The sequence below is a fragment of the Lolium rigidum genome, chromosome 7 (assembly GCF_022539505.1).
Source record: "Lolium rigidum isolate FL_2022 chromosome 7, APGP_CSIRO_Lrig_0.1, whole genome shotgun sequence".
NCBI lineage: Eukaryota > Viridiplantae > Streptophyta > Magnoliopsida > Poales > Poaceae > Lolium > Lolium rigidum.
In genome coordinates, this window is record NC_061514.1 from 340,212,223 (window position 1) to 340,231,874 (window position 19,652).

General features: G+C 44.2%; 1 protein-coding gene across 3 annotated transcripts; it reads left to right on the forward strand.

Moving 5' to 3' along the window:
* Positions 1-2,179: 2,179 nt before the first annotated feature.
* On the forward strand, positions 2,180-15,159 carry LOC124669783 (protein ALWAYS EARLY 2-like). Of its 3 annotated transcripts, none has more exons than XM_047206325.1 (19): positions 2,180-2,297; positions 2,373-2,468; positions 3,380-3,442; positions 3,863-3,940; positions 4,476-4,665; positions 7,426-7,694; positions 7,783-8,155; positions 8,922-9,005; positions 9,899-10,203; positions 10,305-10,352; positions 10,843-11,154; positions 11,250-11,428; positions 11,496-11,778; positions 12,559-12,717; positions 12,882-13,049; positions 13,352-13,492; positions 13,586-13,810; positions 14,412-14,702; positions 14,785-15,159. In XM_047206325.1, the coding sequence occupies exons 1-19, from the start codon at positions 2,193-2,195 to the stop codon at positions 14,956-14,958; spliced, it is 3,543 nt and encodes a 1,180-aa protein (XP_047062281.1). In that variant the 5' UTR covers positions 2,180-2,192; the 3' UTR covers positions 14,959-15,159. The 3 variants fall into 3 exon arrangements, with proteins under 3 accessions (XP_047062281.1, XP_047062282.1, XP_047062283.1); XM_047206326.1 differs by having other exon boundaries at positions 12,885-13,049; XM_047206327.1 differs by having other exon boundaries at positions 7,438-7,694.
* Positions 15,160-19,652: the final 4,493 nt, after the last annotated feature.

The following is a 19,652-nucleotide window of genomic DNA, read 5'->3' on the forward strand; positions in this document are numbered from 1 at the left end:
TGAAAAATCAACTTGTAGTTTGAGTTGTGCAAAAAAAATATTGTGCTAAAAATAAGACTTTTTGTGAGACTTGTTTTTTCTTTTTACATCGACCACAAAAATATCGGTTTCTCACGAAACTACACGAACGCACATAGATTGTCGAGATGTACATGCAAAATTTTTGCTATTTTTTTACAATTAGAAATATGTTTTTTTGGGTGTAGGGAGCATATACACCCATGACCCAAATTGAATTTCCGATTTTTCTAGACCATCTCTCCTCTAGCCCGAATCAACTTTTCCAATCTTTCCCTAGCTCACGGTAGGAACATAGCGAGACAATAGGGTTTCCCCCGCATATCTCCCGCGGTCCTCCCTCACAGTCCGCCTGACTCACCCGCCTCTGTCCGCTCCGGTCCGCTCCTTCAAGGTCGACGGCGCCAGCAACTTCTGAGTCGTCCCCGTCGCCACCGGAAGACGCCCTCCTCGGCCGTCCTCAACTCCGCCAGCTCCTCCCCAGCCGAGCTCCCTCTAGGTGAAGCCTCTCGTCCCCTTTTTTGGGCAGTGCTAACCATCACCCCTTAGCTATGGTTTATAACCATTGGTAAGGGGAACCCGTTAATGGGCCTGGCCCATTAGTTCGGTTATTTCGAAAAATTTCAGACTCCAAAATTTACTTAGATTTCAAATTTACCCAGATTTGAAATTTGCTTAGATTTAAAAATTGCCTAGATTCGAAATTTTCTAAGATTAAAAATTTGCTTACTTTAAAATTTGTTCGAATTTGAAATTTGCTTAACTTTAAATTTTGTTAAAAAAGAAAAAAGGAAAAATCAAAAATCAAAGAAAAACCGAAGAAAACTGAAACCCAAGAAAAACCAAAAAAAAGTAGACAAAAACCGAAACGAGGCCTACAGGCTCCCTGTATGTTAATGGGCCGCGGCCCAAAGTCTCCCACGGGTGAAACCACGCGGGCGATGGTTTGTAACCATCACCCGCTGGTGATGAATAGGAGTTGCCCTTTTTTTTTCACCTAATATTGCTGATTACAAGGGGAGTCGCCAGATTTTATAGACCCCATTGTGCAGCAATGGAGAACTGCATGTCAGCCAGGCCCAGTAGCTAGCTGGGCTTGGGCCCCTCGGTTTCCGGGGCGCCCTCAGGGCCGGGCCTGAACGGGGCTCCCTCCCTCGGAATGTCTTCTCAACCCCGTGGATTCTTCCTCGTCTTCTTCTTCTTCCTGCACATCTACAAGTTCGAATCCCGCACCCATTTCTCCCTTTCCAAAATCCCCACCCGCACTCCGCCGATTCCTCGACGGCGCCGCTCCTCCGCGCCACCCCGATCGAGCTCCCTCCCCGATCCCCCTCGCGCCGCCCACCCAACCCTAGCTCCGTCCTCACTTCCGCACCACCGCCCCGCCCCAATCAGGTCCGCAGAGGGGCCCTATCCGCCGCGGACTCGTCCAGGCCCGCCCGCGCCGAGGTCGCCGGCCACGCTCGCGCCACTCACCCCCGGTATTGTTCCTACCCTCTGCCTCTGCGCGCGCGCGCTCTCTCTCATTGCACTTTATCATCGCGTGCCGCTCTATTCCCCGATTCCCCCCCGCGCGCAGCTGGACGCTAGCTAAAGTTCCCCAGGATGGGATTAGGGCGCCTCCAGGAATTAAATTGCACAAACATCAGACGTTGTGTACTAGGTAGTAAAAGAGGAAAGAGATTAAGCACACGCATTAAAGCAGGAAGTTCTTCCTTCCGTTCACGGATTAAATAGCTTAGCGCCAACAATGTAACATACTCCTGCTACGTCGCTGGGTGCTATTTACTCGCCTTGTAGTGTTATTAAATTATGCACCATCCCTCCTCCATCTATATTCCATGTTGGTTGGTCATGTGAACTCACCCCGTGCTCACTTTTTTGCACAAGGTTCAAACAGCCCATCTTAACTAAACGCCACACTTAGCAGCGCCCCATTTTTTTTTTATCATTCAGTTTGCAAGAGATTGCTTCTCGTCATGGCACATAGCTTCCTTATATGTAGTAACATTAGATCATGAAGGTTGTGTATGTAACACATGTTTTATCGCGGAAAGTCTTCCTGCTTAGATTTGCTTTTTCAGCCCCCCTTTTTTGATTTTCGTCCAAAATGCTACTGAAGCAAACCGTCTAATCTCCAGTGAGCTGTATTTCAGGTTGTTCCGTGACTCTCAATGTCTTCGACAAGGAAAGTGAGAAACGTAAACAAGCGCTATGCCAAAATCAATGAAGACTGGAACGATAAGGATGCCGCGGTTGTACATAAAAATAAAGTGCGAGTAAGTATCTGCACTCTACCGTGGTTTATACAATCACATAGTTGTGTCATTGATCAGAGAAGCATTTATTTGCAGAAGAAAAAGTTATCTGACCTTGGTTCTCAGTGGACCAAAGATGAGCTGGAGCACTTCTATGGAGCTTATAGAAAATATGGAAAAGATTGGAAGAAGGTTTGATCTCTGCCTTCTTATTGTGGTGTGGGAGTACTTTTATTCAACAGTTAGAAATTTTGTTCTTTAGGTAACCGCATACTACACCCCCAACATGATTACCCGAGAAATTTATTTTTATCAAGCAGCAGTATTATCACTTGAAAATAACGAACATGTTGTAACCCACCTCTTAGGAGGATTGTAAATCAAACTCTACCTTTCAATGAAATGGAACGCAAAGGTCCTTTGCGTTTTCTCGAGAGTATTATCACTTATCAGACCCAGCTGGCTGTTGGCTTGTTGTGGTCTTTTGTAGCTCACTGCTCGTACTACATGTTCGTTATTTCCAAGTTGTTAAATATATGTGGCTTATATACAGGGAAAACAATCTTGGCAATCTATCATATCATGCTGTTATATCAATGTAGGCAGTATCTGAGAAGCTAATGCACTATAATAAACATATATTGTTGTTCAAGCAGAGTCCTAGCAGTCTTCCATGTACCGAGAGACAAGATCAAGCTTGGTGTACAAATATGGAGTAGTTACATATTTTCCTAGATCCTTGCATTCCTTAAGGAAGTGTGACCATGCGAGTTTCAAATAGTAGCAGCAGTGTGCTACCACCGTTGCATTCCCCTGTGACTGTAAAAGGTGGGGTTGTCACCTAAACGGGCCGGACTCAACTCAGTTCACACCAAACCTATCTTCGTTGGCTTCGGGCTTCCTTAGTCAAAACTCAAAATCCCACTCCACTCAGCCATTTTTTGGGTTAACTACGTCTCTGGTCCTCAGAGGCCACCTAGCCTGGCAAACTTACTACTCTCACTTCCTCCGATCCTGCTGGTGGGTGGGAGCAGGTTTAATAAGGATGCTATCTAGTTTGAAGACCTGAATTTATATTACTGATTGTTCATCTCAACTTGCAGGTGGCTGCTGCCGTCCATGATAGAACATCTGATATGGTGGAGGCTCTTTACAACATGAATAGGGTAAATCCCAGCCTTCCTTTGTGTTCGGTGGGTCGGTTGCGGTTCTGGACTGTCTGCACTTGATTAACTACCACACACCACCTTGTTTTAACTTTCAATCCTGACTAGGAAAAATGTGTGGCATTAGTTTATTGTTGTGATGTTGTTTCTTGTAGCTTAGTGGGCTAATTTTAGCAAAGCAATACTCGAGTTTTTCATAGCATAAGATCCCAGGGCTGGCCACAGTATCAGTCAATAATCATTGTGATATATACTGAGATCTTGGATTCCATCCATTTGGTTCCAGCCTTATCTCCTGCATGATAGGTTGGTTAAATAGATTGTATAAGTTGCACAATTCATTTTGCATGTATGTGTCTTTCTTTTGCTATTTTTTAATGGTTATGCTGATAAATTGATCAAGCTCTGTTGTATGTCCAGGCATATTTATCTCTTGCAGAGGGAACTGCTACTGCTGCAGGGTTGATAGCGATGATGACCGATCACTATAATATTCTGGTAAAGTTAAACTTGAATGCCTATAATGTTCAAGCTTCTGTAGTTCTTTCCACGGATACCTGAAAATGTTGTGAAAGTTGAACAGGGATTCCATAAAGTACTATATCAAATATTAGTTGATTCTTGATATTTGTGAAAACTATATCAAGTACAAGAACAAGAACTATTTGTCGCATCTAGTAATATAATAGCATGAAATGCTTAGGAGCTGCAACTATTAAGATTGTAATAGTCATTTGTGTTGACTATATTAAGCTAGTAAATGATTTTCAGGCTGACATCTCCATTACTTGTCCATCATTTATAGCAACATCCAACATTCTTGAGGGATTACTTCAACATCATAAAATGGAATGAATTTCTCCCTTATAAGATTACAAAACATGTGTTCTTATGAAGTAGCGGAATGGTGGACCTAGCCCTTATGGTGGCATATGTGCAGCCTTGGGTCACAGTTAGTCTGTTAGCGCTCTATGCCATTTTATTGCGTTTACCAAGACTGTTTGTAACTAAGGACATATGCTCTGAACTGTAGGATGGAAGTAACAGTGATCGCGAGAGTAATGATTCACTGAAAGCTTCTAGGAAGCCACAGAAGCGTGGGCGTGCAAAGCTTCAATCTGCGTCGAAGACATCTGATACACGCTACCCTGATCTATTGCAATCTCAGCCCACTTCATCGAGCTATGGATGCCTTTCTCTGTTGAAGAAGAAACGTTCTGGAGGTAATTTGAACATCAAAGTCTAAATGTATTACTCCCTCCGATCCATATTAGTTGCCACTAATATAGATGTATCTAGACATATTTTAGTTCTAGATACATTCATACTAGTGATAAAGAATATGAATCAGAGGGAGTAGAAGAAATAGAAAACTCAGATATGCTGTGAATAGTAGCATACATGTCCTTTTCTTTTTTTAATCTTTAGTACTCCCACCGTCCACAAAAGGATGTCGAAGGTTTGTCTAAATTCGGATGAAAGTGTATAGATACATCTGAATTTAGACAAACTTCCGACATCCTTTTATGGACAGAGGTAGTAGATTTTCTAATTTGAGTCTAATAAAGTTCTATCTAAAAACGAAAACTAGGGGTGTGTGTATTTCGACTCAATCCAAGGGTCAGTCTTCCTGCTCCGAGACAGTGAGCACTTTGACTTTGATCCAGAGGTTTGGATCAGAAAAAGGACACGAGGGGAAATCGGTGCATTGTAATATAGGGACGGACCTATTTTAGTCGGCTACACCCTGTCTGCAGAGCAGCAAGCGAGGAGGGGTAAATATTAACTAGTTTTTTTTGATACAAATAGCAAGCAATCAGGAGATAATACAAAATCAGGAACCTATTCCTTCAGGCGAAAACTTCATTTTCTCCCCTTCCTTTCAATCCATCTTTTTCAATTGCAAAATCAAAATCCAGAAATAATCAAGAGAGACAAACTGTGGTCTGCTTCCTTTGCACGGCTTAGAGCATCTCTAGCAAAGCCCGTAAACACGTGAACTGAAAAATGCGAGTTCAGTTCACCGAACTCGTGTTTACTGGCCGGAAAACCGTTGTCACAGACTAGAAACCGTAAAAGTGGAACTGAAAAACGGAACTCGAAATGTCGCGGGTAAATTAGGCGATGATCATAGTTCGAGATGAATTTGATGCTCCGATTGAGCATCAAAACTTACATGGTTCGACAAATTAAAGCTGAAGTACTTGTACACCGGTGAGCGCTACTTAGATAAGCAAAATGTGGCCTAAAATAGTGGCCTATGCGCACGGCGGTGCCGGTGGTGGCGCAGCGTGTCGGCGGCAGACGGCGTCGACGCTGTCGTGGAGGAGCTTCACGCGTCGTCGGTGTCAAGCTCGACTATTTCGCGTCCGCCGCGTATTCTCGGATCTGGCGGACGACGTCCGCCTCCTCCCGGCGGAAGCGAGCGCGGGCCTCCGCCTCGCTGACGGCCTTGGTCTGCACGAGGACGGCCTCCTCCTCGTCGCTGCCGTGGACGTAGTCGCCGGCGGAGATGGTGGGCGACCGCGCGGGGACGAGGTCCTCGTCGTCGCTGCTGTCCGCGACGGGGAGCCGCGGTGTGCGGCTTGACTGTCCGGACGAGGATCCCTCGCCGGTGTTGCCGTACCTGGCGAGCTTCCCTGGGGGCGTGAGCCCCCAGTTCGTCCACCGGCGGGCGCTGCGCTTGCGCGCGCCCTCCGACCGGTTCCATTTGCGCCGCTCCGCCTTGGTACGGAACACGGGCGGACGTGACGGCGAGTCGCCACCGCCCAATCTGGCGCCACGGCCTTGGGAGCCGCCACGGGACGCCATCGCGCCGACGCGGAGGGTGGATCGGTGCCTGCGCTCTGCTGGATTGCTCGCCGGAAAAGGGGCTTGGCGGCGGCGAAGGGAGTGGAACGGCGGAGGGGAGTAGTGTTTGCAAACCAAACACCCCTCCGCGAACCCTTTTAATACGGGGCGACCGCTCGATTTCTCGGGGGCCTGAACTCGTTATACGGGCCAGGCCGCGAGTTCGGGCTCCGTCCTGGCCCAGTTTCGGCCCGAACCCCTATTCTCGCCGGAATTTTACGGTTTCGGCCACGAGTTCGGGCTCTGCTAGAGATGCTCTTAGTGACGATAGAGGAGCGAAGGGCTCCGTACTCCGGCAATGCCCTCACCGGGGGCAGATCTCGCGGCCGCAAGTGAGAAAAGGGAGCTGAGTGGAACACTGGTAGGCAGGCTGTGCTTTAGAGAAGATACAGAAGGGCGGGGCTGGTAACCAGCCTCCCTGCCTGCTGATAAACTTGCTTGAGTTCTGCGGCACTTGCTCTCGCTCTCCCTCACCCAAAGGAAATGGATCATTACATTAGATACTGTGGATTAAGTGTAGCAGACATTTTGGCCCAAAGGTTTGATCCATGCAATTTCATATGAGATTTGGTTCGTTAGATCAGGTGCGGTTTCTGAACACGAACCGTGCCCACCCCTAATGGCATCTGTAATGCATGCTTACAAAAAATAAACACGGTTTTTTCTGAAGCAGAGTGCCTATTTCTAAAGGACAGATGCTTAATTAGGCACCTCTGGTGTAGAAATAGCACACCTCCGTAAGCACCTTGTACATGCCCTAAGGAGAACACAGAACAGGTCACAATTTCATTTACCAAAAGCTTTTAAGTCTAAATTTATTCTCTGTTAGTGTTTTAGTTTTTGTAAACAGTTAACAATCTACAATTCAACTATGAGCACAGAACATTTCACAATCTACAATGAAATTGTGAACTCATACATATGTGTTACCTTCTTATAATTAAACACGGATACATTTATGTTAAGTTCCCGTCGGCATGTGTTATTACTCTCTACTCTCTAACTTAGGACTAACTGCTATTTAATGGTTGAAAATATGACCTCTGAAATTTGCTTCATGGCTGCACAGTATTAAGATGTGGCACTGTGTACTCATAAACAAAATTAGGATTGAGGTCTTGAAACTTGTCTAGACTTGTTTGTAGGGAACAGGCCACGTGCTGTTGGAAAAAGGACCCCGCGAGTGCCTGTTGCAAGCATGTACCACCGAGATGACAAGATAGGTCCAGCAAATAGACAAGCAAAACCAGATGCTACTAATGGTGATGATGAAGGTGCTCATGTAGCAGCTCTAGCTCTAGCAGAGGTCTGTCAAAGAGGAGGCTCACCTCAGGTTTCTCAAACACCTGGAAGATCGAGTGATCATATGTTCCTGTCTCCTATTAAAAGTGCCGACAGAAAAGTAAGAACCCAGGATCTATTTGCTCTTTGTCTCTAGTCCACTCATCTTGCAAGGTAATTGCATGATCATATCTGTATGATGTTTGCAGAATGCGGATTCAGAGATGGGAAGCTCAAAGATGCATGGATTTCAAGTAGAAGCTGATTATCCAGAAGGTAGCTTAGGAAGCAGGGAAGCAGAGACTGGTGACCATCCCAAATATGATTCTTATTTTATGAACAATGAAGGCTCTGCATTTGGCAAGTCTAAGCAAAAATTGAAGAGGCCTCAGAGGAGAAGAAAGAAAGCTGCACACAAAACAGATGATCAATTCGAAGATGACAGAGAGGCTTGCAGTGGCACTGAAGAAGGGTACAGCGCCAGAAAAGCTAAATATGAATCAGAGGTGGACGCATTAGGAAGTAAAGCTTCATGGCCATCTAATAAATCAAGCAAAAGAAGTCGCCAGCTATTTTTTGGCGGTATGTCTGATCTTATCTTTTATTTTTAGAAAGGTAATGGAATTATTGAAAGATGATCACAGGCTCACAGCATATTTTCTTCTAGGCTTCTAGCACAGTTGAAACTATCAGTTAGGTGGTTTATTGACTTGAGTCTTATCTTTTATAAAGTTGCACGGTAGTATTTTCTCAACTATTGAAATACAATATAGACATATTTATATTATTGAATGATAATAGTAAACCTCTTCGGAGGAGTGTAACACAAACCCTTCTACCTTTTCAATGAAAAGAAACACAAAGGCTTTTTGTGTTTTCTCGATTTTTTTAATTGAATGAGAATAGTATTCCAGCAAGAAGGACAATGGGCTAAGCTTCTCATATTTACGTACATCACAGTATTTTCTTGATTCTGTGGTGAAACATAAGTATGTCCTATGCTTTGGTGGTCAACCATCAGTTTTATTTCAGAATATTTGTTGTCTTCATTGGGTTGTTGCATTTGTAAAATAAACTGACAATCTCCCTACCATGGAAAACTCAAACAGAACTATGTAATGATTATTACACTGAAATCGACGTTGCTCTACAAACTTCGTAAGGAGGATCTGTTGTTCTTTGTAAATTGTAATACAGTCTGTTCATCTTTGCTTTGCGCTCACACATTATTTATTTTACTGTGTAATGCTTGCTAAGTTGTAAGGATACTTTGTTGGAATTCTTGCTTTTGTATCTATATAGCACAAACCTTTGGTCCTGATTTGCCTAATTGGACTTTGTTTGGCAGATGAAATCTCAGCTCTCGATGCATTGCATACATTAGCTGATATATCTGTGAATATTCTACAGCCTTCTTCCAATGCTGAATCTGGTTAGTCTTATCCCAGACTATGGTGCTAATTCAGAAGTGGCAATATTTTTTTACTATTTAATTTCCGTGCACCTCATTGTATCCTTTATCATGTAATAGTAGTTACTTTTTTAATGATTATGTGATGCGGTGGCAAAACCATGCAATGGACAGCTTGGCAGTACAGTTTAGTATGCCCTCCGTCTATAAATAGATATCCGAAGTTTGTCTAAATCTGGATGTATCTAGACACTAAATAGCGTCTAGATACATCCAAATTTAGAGAAATCTCAGACGTCTATTTATGGACAGAGGTACTCCCTCTAGTCTCTTTTAATTGACTCGGATTTAGCACAACTTTGTACTAAATCTGAGTCAATTAAATAGGACCGGAGGGAGTAGTACTTAAGTTCTTGCAATCGCTGTACAATGGAGTCAGAGCTGATTATCCGTGGAGCCAATATGTCGTTCTAATCTTTTGTGGAGTCTAATCTTAAAGGAGTTCTGCAATCTGCATAAATTCCTATACATACAAGGACCATTTATGTACCCCCACAGCTCCAAGCATGCCTGCATGTCTTATGGAAGAAATGGATACAGCAAATGTTTAGGCAACTCTGTAGCTGTGTAGATACCTTCCACCTGTTTTACCTGCAACACACTTAACTTCATTCACCGGCTTCCATTTGCAACCACAAGAATTGTAGATACTGGGCATACTGTTCAACAAATTGTTTAACCAGGTCCTCAAAGGTAGAATTTTTGCAAGTTTTAGCAGTCCGACCATCATGTGAAAATCTCAGAAAAGTTATGGACAAAAGTGGTTTTGCAGAGTTAGGTTTTGACCAATATGCTAAGTTTGTAATGCTTTGTGTTTGATTGTGCTATTGATATTGCCTGTGCTTGTTTTCCAGAATCATCAGCACACATTAAGGATGAAAGCAAAGACAATGAATCTGACGAGAAGCCAAATGAATCTGATGAGAAGCCTAATGTTCCTGCAGCAGTACCACTTTTTGAGAAAAAAGACAACTCCAGAAAAACGAAGAAGATTAAAAGGCAGTCAGAACTTGTAAACATTGAGATGGTTACTAGGAAAAAAGCTAGACTAACTAAAGATCCACATCATGATGGAAGTGCTATTTCTGAAGTAAAGCAGCAAGATTGTAAATGTGGTGTTAAAACGGAGAAAAAGAAAAGAAAGTATTCCACAGGAAAGGTACCTGCAAAACTGTTACCTGTTGAACATGTGACAAGCCACAATATTGTTAGTTCTGTACGTTGCTTATGATTTGCATATATTTGCTGCTTTATGTTCAGATCTCCAAAGATGCAAAGAATGCACTAAAAGATATTGAGAAGACTGAGGTACGCACCCCACTTATAGTCTTGCCTTTTCTTTTGTTGCTCCTGATAAACAGTTTTCATTTAGTAAGAAGAACAAAATAAAGCTCTCTCTGATTCTTAATCTTTAAACCTCCATTTGGATAACATACCTTCTCCCACTTAAGAGGAGAAAATACTTTTTTGTTGCATGACCTCCTTGTTTTTAAGCAACTTTCTCCTTCTCTTATCCATGTGGTATATAGTTTTTTATGTGAATGACATATAGCAAATGGGGAGACTACTAAGACATACATTGATGAAAGTAACTCTCATTGCTGTTGCCAAAGTATTCCCTTCCAAACATCTTTTTTTGTAAATTTTCCGTGGGTGAACTACTACAGTATGTCACTCCCAGACACTCCTTGGCTTTGTGAATTTAAAACTTGAAATGGCCAAGTTGACATTTTTCTTTCCTCCCGTGTTCTTCTTAAATGGCAAAATATGATTTTGCTTGTATATCTGCCTTTGCTAGGTTTCTGCTGAAGAAGGGAATGTAGTTTCTAATAAGGCTAGGCATACTCATGTTAGTCCAGTTTCAAAACAAAACAAGTCCAAAGCACAGGAAAGTTCTCCAGCACCTGCTGATTTTGGAAAAGAAGCCATGGATAATATGGACACAACACAAAATGCAATAACTCAGCAATCTGACTCGCCGTCGAAGGCTAGAAGCCGGCGCAAATTAGGCATTTTAAAAGCACTTACTCCAGAGTGTAAGCCTCCTGAGGGTGCTGATGATTCCTGCGATAATGTTACCTACCCAGTGAATAACGTTCTCGATCTTAAGGTTTGATGTTTTGTCAAGAAACTTTTCTGATCTATTCATCTCATCATTTGCAAGGTATAGAAGTTACAACTTATGTTTTTCCTGACCCCTTGCAGGACAAGCTCTCTCACTGCTTATCGTCACGATTTCTCCGTAGATGGTGCATGTCCGAATGGTTCTATAGTGCAATTGATTACCCATGGTTTGCAAAGAGTGAATTTGTCGAGTACCTGAATCATGTTAAGTTGGGTCATGTGCCAAGGCTGACTCGTGTTGAGTGGGGTGTTATACGGAGGTCTGTCATCTTCAGTTGATTTTTTTTGCTTCAGCTTTGTTTGTTTTCTGAGACTAATTTTTTGCAGTTCTCTTGGAAAGCCACGTCGATTGTCGAAGCAGTTTTTACATGAGGAGAGAGAGAAGCTTTCTCAGTATCGAGAGTCAGTCAGACAACACTATGCTGAACTCCAGTCTGGTGTTCGAGAAGGTCTACCAACTGATCTTGCTCGACCTTTAGCAGTTGGACAGCGTGTCATAGCCTGTCATCCCAAAACCAGGGAACTTCATGATGGCAGTGTTTTGACTGTTGACCTTGACCGTTGCCGGGTTCAATTTGATCGGTCGGAGCTGGGTGTTGAGTTTGTCATGGTAAACAATATATATCTAAGTTCTATTTTGATTATTTTTGTGGCATGTTTTATTTTATCTCTTATGGTTTAAAACGTTATCTACTGATTTGTTTTGATTTCTTGTATTCCACTCTGCAATGCATGCTTTCACTAAACTGTTTCTCTTCATTTGTCCATGCTGAACTGAAAACTAAGAGTAATACATTTTTTTTGTTTCTCTTCATTTGTCCATGTGGATGGACCAAAGTGTCGTTTTGTACACTCACGTAATCCGCAGAAAACAATTTTGATTTGCGACCGGAAGTTTCTACGGTGTACTATCATTGTAAAATCTAAAATATATATATATATATATATATTATAAAATATATTATATATATATATATAACATGTAGACAGTAATCTACTGATATTTTCATATCTTCAACCTAAAAAACATAAAATGTTTATTGATCAAAGGTTAATTAGCTTGACCGCACAAATTCTAGGACAACTCTTGTTTTACTCTGGTGGGAGAGCGGTATACATTTTGTGTTTTGGTCACTATGCTTTAATGTGATTGGCTTTCCTTGCACAGCTATACCCATTCTATTCATTTGTTTTATACCCGAGGATGTGGGGTGTTATACTTATGGAAGAATTTTCTATCTGAGTAGCTTAGTGCAAATGTTTCTTCTTTATGTCTGTTCGAATATAATAACTAAACCAATGTAAAGATGAAATATTGCCATGTCAAATAGGTTGCTGTTATTCACCCACAAAAAAGTTGTTGAATGTTAAGGACTTCTTTACTTTGCAGGATATTGATTGTATGCCACTACACCCACTGGAAAATTTCCCCGAATCTCTCCGACGGCAAAATATCGTGAATAAATACTACCGCAGCTTCCCAGAAGTAAAATTTGAGGATCGATCTAGAGAGTATGGTGGTGGCGGCGCAGCAAAATTCATACCAAATGTGAGTTTCACCGGTGCTGATGCAACTTCCTTTGTACTTTTTAGTCACTCAACAAGTATTTTAATGAAGCAAGCTAAGATGACATCATATGTAGTGGGAGCTTTATAATATATGTACTCGATGTGGAATAACCTAACTGTTGCTCCCTTGTGGAATTTCTGCAACAGGGAGACACATTTGATTCAGTTGCACATGCAAAAAATACTGGAAATGAGTCTACAGTTGCTGCACAACAGGCAATGTATAGTCAGCCATGTACACTGTCACAGCTACAGGAACGAGAAGCAGATATAAGGGCTCTTGCTGACCTATCACGCGCCCTTGATAAAAAGGCAAGTGCAACATGCTTGGTCTTTGTGATTGTGTTTTCTCTAGTGTCTGAAGATGAAAATGGAAACCACCTTTGTTATTAAAAGTTGGAAGTCATAATTGAAAATTGGAATTGGGTGAATCCATACGACCATGAGTCTGTTTTGGTTCCATGTCAGCCTGTGACTGAAGGGCTCTACAATCATCCAAATTCCACTGTGGGGCCAGTATGCAATAATAATTTATTGGATAAACATGCTAGGGGATTTTTTACGCGATCCAAGTGCACAATATTTATGTCTATGAACTATTTAATCTTTTGTAGGAAGCTTTGCTGGTAGAATTGAGGCACATGAATGAAGAGGTGTCTGGAAAGCAGAAGGATGGGGAAACTATTAGAGATTTGGAGCACTTCAGGAAGCAATATGCCATGGTGCTTGTACAGCTAAGAGATTCGAATGATCATGTAATTCCCAGTTCTACATGTCACTTGCAGTAGTCTTTTTTGTGTGTGGATTTCATGCACTAACAAGATTCAACAATATATTTTCATACTCAGGTTGCTTCGGCCTTGCTTTCTCTGCGGCAACGTAACACATTTCATGGGCATCCCACACAGTCATATCCTATTCCTAAATGCGTGGAAAACAGTGGTGCTTTTAATAGAACACCAGACGCATCTAACCTTTTTGGTTATATTAACCAGGAGTCTGGATCCCAAGTCATGGAAATTATTGAGACTTCGAGGTGCAGAGCTAAGGCAATGGTTGATGTTGCTATTCAGGTTAGATAGTCATACGTATTTATACTTTATCATGTTATTATGTTATTCAGTCCAGGGCTCCTTGATATTCATTCCTTTATATACGTTGGATGATCACCATCCGCATCCGTTAGTATAGATCAGTCTCATTGCATGGTAATAGTTAAAAGCATATATGCTGTCAGAATGCAGAAAACGATCCTTTTCAACCAGATCATGAACCCTATATTGCTCTTTGGACTTCACCACTTACGAGATCATATTAATTAAAAATATTTCAAATTCGTAATCTAACAGTAAATATTGAGTTAATAATGAAATGCGTGAAAATTTAAAGTGAATAAGTAGCAAAGAGAACCTACTTTTTGCTTGAGGTAACTAAAAGATTCATGGTTCGTTGATAATTTCCTGTTCCATTTTTGTAATCTATTTTCTGTAGTCTGCACCCTCACAATTAGGTTTAGTGTTGGATGCATGGAGCATTTAGCTTCTAGATTTTTCTTTCATGTCTGAAGCATTGCCTATTTTATTCTTCCCTTGTACATCTGGTGTTACTGAAGTATACAACTTTGCTTTATTATTAATTTACGTGTCTGCTATCTACCTTTTTCTGTGTAATCAGGCAATGTGCAAAGTAAGTGACGGGGAGAATGCTTTTGCGAAAATAGGGGAAGCACTAGACAATCTGAATATCCGTGGCACTGGTTTTGGTTCTAGCATACTAGGCATACGGCGGATACCTCCCGATTCGGGACAGGCGAATTCAGCCTGTCAGGATAACAGCACTTCTGGCCGCTTTGACCCTGCGACGACTAACGTTTCCGGTCCAAGATTGCCCAACGGCCGTGATTCTGAAACTCAGTTCCCTTCAGAGTTGATTTCATCCTGTGTAGCTACCATCCTTATGATACAGGTAAACAAACCAGAGATCTTGCATATTCTTCAGGCATTATGTGCTGGTGTTCTAATGGGTATTCTTCCTTTGAATGCATCAGAACTGCACGGAGAAGCAGTATCATCCTGCCGAAGTGGCGCACATTCTCGATTCGGCGCTCTCACGCCTACAACCGTGCAGCTCGCAGAATGTCCCGATCTTCAGGGAGATTGAGATGTGCATGGGTATCATCAAGAACCAAATGCTGGCGCTGATACCCACTCCTAGTGGTTAGTGCGCCGCGGCTAACATTCTTTCTTGTGGTATACATATGTAGGGGAAGGAAAATTTGACGATGTATGTGCCTATGCTGTGTGTATTCTTAATGTCACAGCCTGTATAAGGTGTAACTTATTAGTTATTGTTATATATTTCTTGTATTCTATTAGTCGTTCCAGTTGACTGATGAAAGCTATACGTGTGTGCTCTCCCTCAATCTGGCCTTGAAACTGAAACTCTCTTGCTGGTGTGGTGACAGCGTTGGAGTAGGGTTTTCCCAAAGATAAACCTGAAAATGGCCAAGTAGATTTGGAGATATTGAATTGCAGGGGCTCAAAGTAGTGACCAGAATATAATTGGCAGATTTGACCATCATCATATGTGAGCACAATTTGAGTTGGATTTTTATTTGAATTGTGTTTCTTTGGTTCCAAAAGTGGTAATAAGTGTTTAGTAACCATCTCTAATCAATGGTGCAAACCAAAAGGGTCTAGGTTAAAGATTCTCAAAATTGGCCATAGCCACATAGGTGTTTTTTTTTGGAAAATCCTTCTATTTTCAATTTGATTTGGTTTCTCTTGACCCCATTGATGTGGTTGAGGTTTAAAAGGATATTAGAAAGTAATCCAAGCACTGGAAACAAGTTTGGTGGCCTTTGGCTCAAGTTTGTATCATCAACTATTGTATAATTTGAATAGTAAAAATAACAAGGTAGTAACTTTTCAAACTTCAAACAATTATTAAAAATCAACCAAAAATGCTTTTAAGTTAATTCCAACTCCTATAAATCAAATTACACTTGTACTAATTGTTTCTGCAAAAATATTCCATGCTTACTTTAAATGATCATGGTCTAGTTTAATTAAAGGACTATTTGGCTATTTCTAGTCAAAGATATTGTCCAAAACTATTAATAAATCATATGGGAGTCTTTCTCGCGTCTCTCCCCCTCGTGTCGCTCCCCGCCGACGCCAGGGGCACATCCGAGCGCCGCCGAAGGTCCTCCCCGTCTGGCCCCTCCTAGCCGCTGCCGCCGGCGGCCTCCCCCGCGGTGGTGGCGGCACCCCCGCTGCCAAAGGTGGCCGGGGAGTTCGTGTGCGCGCGGTGGAGGGCCGGCTCGTGGGGGCGACGCCGGTCGGGTGAGAGGAGGCCGGGCCGGCGGGCTCGGGTCGGGGATTCGATGGCGGCTGCTCGCAGGCTCGCGGTGGTTGGCCGATCGTCGGAGGTGGTCGTCCTCGCGCGCGGGCGTGCGGGGCGATCCGGTGCGGCGCCGCCTGGCCAAGATCCGATCGGATCTGGGGCGTGCGGGTCGCCCACGCTCATGGTGGCCAGGGCAGCGGCCCTGGGACGCCGTGGTGGCGCGCGTGAGGTTGGGGCGGTGTCCTCGACCGCGGGATGCCGGCTGGTGGCGGCCGGTATGCATCTCCGGTGGCGGCGTGTCCTCGTGCTGCCGGAGCGGAGGACGCCGGGGCGGCGGCTCCGGGTGTGCGCTGCTTCGTCTCGCCTCTACTGCGGCTTGGCGGCAGCTGCTGTCTTGGGGATCGCGTGCTGCAGCATGGAGGGCGCGGTCCCAGGCACCACACTCGCTGCGAAAGGAGGTGTCGCGGCCGGTGTGGTGCATGTCTGGTGGGGATGCCGGAGCGGCGGCTCCGGGAGAGGAGGCCGGGGCGGCGGCCCCGGGAACGCGGTGGCGCTTGGGTGGTCGGAAGCCAGGTGGTGCCTCGACGCAGAGGTTGTGTGGAGGTCGATGGTTCTCGGAGGTGCCTCGACGCGGTGGTCGTGTGGTGGCTGCCCCCAGACTTGTCGGCAACCTGGCGGCTTTGGTGGGCCACTGTGTGTGGCAGGTTGCCATCGCTGGCACCTGCAGCCATGGTAGTGGTGTGCCATGGTGTTTGGACGGCGGCGCGGCGGCGCCGCTCTTCTGGTGGTCGGGGTGCTGTCCGGCGCCCCGCGGCGGGTGGCGAGTCGACATGAGGTGTTTGCTCTGCTGCTGCGCGTGAAGGACGGAGCGGCGGCTCCGGGACGTGGAGGTTCTGCTACTCTGCCCTGGCCGCCGCACGGCAGGGCACGACTGCGTGGGCGGCCGTGGGGCGCGTCCTGGAGCACCGTGGCTTTGCGGCATGGTTGGCTTCGTGTGGCGGCGGCGGCGAGCTGCGACGCGGGCGCTATTTCTTCGCCTTCTCGGATAGGCTTCTATGACTTGGGTTTTGGTGAACTCCGCGCGAAAGCACTGCACCCACTTCGGTTGGTGCCGGCGATGTCGGCGTCCTCGGACGTCGCTTCCCTCGTTGGAGGCATTGTCGAGGAGCTCCTTCACCTCCCTCGTCGTGTGAAGTTTCAGACTCTCCGGGTGAAAACCTGAGCTTTGGCTTTCGCTAGAGCGGGCATCGGCGGCGTCATCATCGTCTCCCCCTTGGGGGCGATGTCTTGGAGGTCTGGTACTCCGCTAGGCAAGTTTTGGCTTGCTTTGCATGGCAGCTGCTTCGCCGGCCAGGCGGGTGCGCGGTCTTGGGATCGGTGTGGACGTCGGAGCGGCGGCTTCGAAACATCTGTGTCTTTGAGTGTCGTCCCTTCTTGCGTGGGCTGAAGTGTCGTCGGCTCGTAGCGTGCGCGGCCTCGGGGCCGGTGTGTTGTGTTTTGGGTTGTTTTTTCCGGTTGTCGCCAGTGTGCGCGGTCTCGGGACCGGTGTGGACGTCGGAGCGGCGGCTCCGAGAGCTTTCTGTTTTGAGTGATGCCTCTTGCTAGGGTGAGAGTGTCGTCGGCTCGTCTGGTGCGCGGCCTCGGGGCCGGTGTGTGGAGTTTGGGTTGTACGATTTTCGGCCAGTTTTCCTTATAAACTGACCAAATTTCCCTCTTCTTAATGAATAGGCAGTGCTCCTGCCGGTTGCTCCAAAAAAAAAAACCTGGAAATATTCTGTTTTTGTTAGCTGCGACCTTAGACTTGTTTTCCTTCCCGATGTTATATGTTCTCATTGACGAGCGTCTATGTCTGCGATGACTACTCATCAGTTGCCACTCGTGCTTATTTCAGATTGCAGATTTACGATTTTGCATTTCCCTGTTCCCGCGGAAATGGCAGTAAATGCCTCCAGCTGGGAGGATGATATCTGTGTTTCCAGATTCCCAGAGCCATTTTTTTTTTTTTTTTTTTTTGAAAACGTCCCAGAGCCATTTCGGACGAACGGTTCACTCCAATGGATCTTGCCCTGTTGCTAGAAACTTCCAACACTCAGGTCGTTGGCAGGCTGAGAGAAAGTGAGGCCCAACAGTGTGGGCCCTAGCGGCAGCCCATCTTTTTTTGAGAATTAGCCCATCTTTTTTTGATGCGTAGGATGCTACTCCTTCAGAACGGGCCGGCGAGCGGCGAGCCCATCTTCTGGAGCCGCCCCACTCAATTCCTTTGTAAAAAAAACTTATGAGCAAGCAACTATGTGAACCATGATCATAGTTTGTGGTGGTTGAAGAATAATGCCATTTATAAGTTAGTATTTTAATATTTATAGACCCATAATTGCACTTAAGACGATGTTCTCATATTTGAGAGGGTCACCTAGCTAGTTATACTCAATGCACAATACAAAGAAACAAATGAATAGAAATAAAGCTAGCTTGGTGGTGCCTTTCTAAGGAGACTAGTTTATGACCCCCTACACATTTATAGGTCAGATGATATCCATGGATATCTATACCCAGGTCTGAAGTTAACATCTTTACCAGTTGAAGATAATAAGTTATATTTTATCGCCATTCATGAAGCAACATTAGTTTGCTATTAGATTTGAAAGATCTTCAAAATAATACTTGTCTATTTTTTTGCGGGGAAAACAATACTTGTCTATTGCTCAATTAGATCAATTAAACTTTACCTTTAACTTGAATCACAACATACAAATCATAATAATTATACCACCTATACGGAGATCACACAGCCCAAATGGCAACCTCCATACTGATTACACCACACAAAAAATTACTTGCTAGCCTGAAGTCCGAACTTTATTATAATCATGTTTAAATGATACATATGATTACTAATACATTATGCTTATGAAAATGGAATAATTAATAACCACCCATCCACAAAGTAAAAAAAAATTCTGTAATGGTGACTTTTATTTACATAATATTGTGGTGGAACATATCGAATAATGCGCTATCATCAATTTAAAGGTGATGTATTTCCTGGCAGATGTACTTCTCGTTTCATTCTCATTTCAGAGAGTAGAATATTAGCAGCAACTAGGGTACGATTGGTTGTTGGGTACAATTTTGTGTTAAGAGTCGAACGTTTAGGGCAAGTCCAATCTGACTATATATCACTACCAATCTGTACTACAATGAGCCGAACCACGGCATCAAGTTGTACGACTACATCAGACCTGCCGAAAGGTGCCTCTTTCACGGTTGCAGCTCCATCAAAAAAAAAAAAAACACGCAATTTTTTGCGTCCCTGGCGATTGCGGCTACACCAACTATGATGAGTACTACATCGACCATGGCAACATCATCAGCTACCTGGACATCGACATCACAGCTACATCTACAACGACACATCGGCAACATCCCTAGTTCATAGCGTTCGCGCGAGCACTTGATCCATGAAACTCCCGTTGTGAGTTGTGAGTTTGTGACTACGGGAGGGAAGAGACGAGATATGGAAAGGACCGGAAAGGAACATAATTTACAGAAATTTAGATTAAAGAGAAATAT

Bases quoted from the DNA above. Each gene is read 5' to 3' on its own strand.
- LOC124669783 (XM_047206325.1), top strand. From the start codon at position 2,193: ATGTCTTCGACAAGGAAAGTGAGAAACGTAAACAAGCGCTATGCCAAA. The intron at 2,469-3,379 runs GTTTGATCTCTG...CTCAACTTGCAG, and splicing joins ATGGAAAAGATTGGAAGAAG to GTGGCTGCTGCCGTCCATGA. The intron at 7,695-7,782 runs GTAAGAACCCAG...TGATGTTTGCAG, and splicing joins TTAAAAGTGCCGACAGAAAA to AATGCGGATTCAGAGATGGG.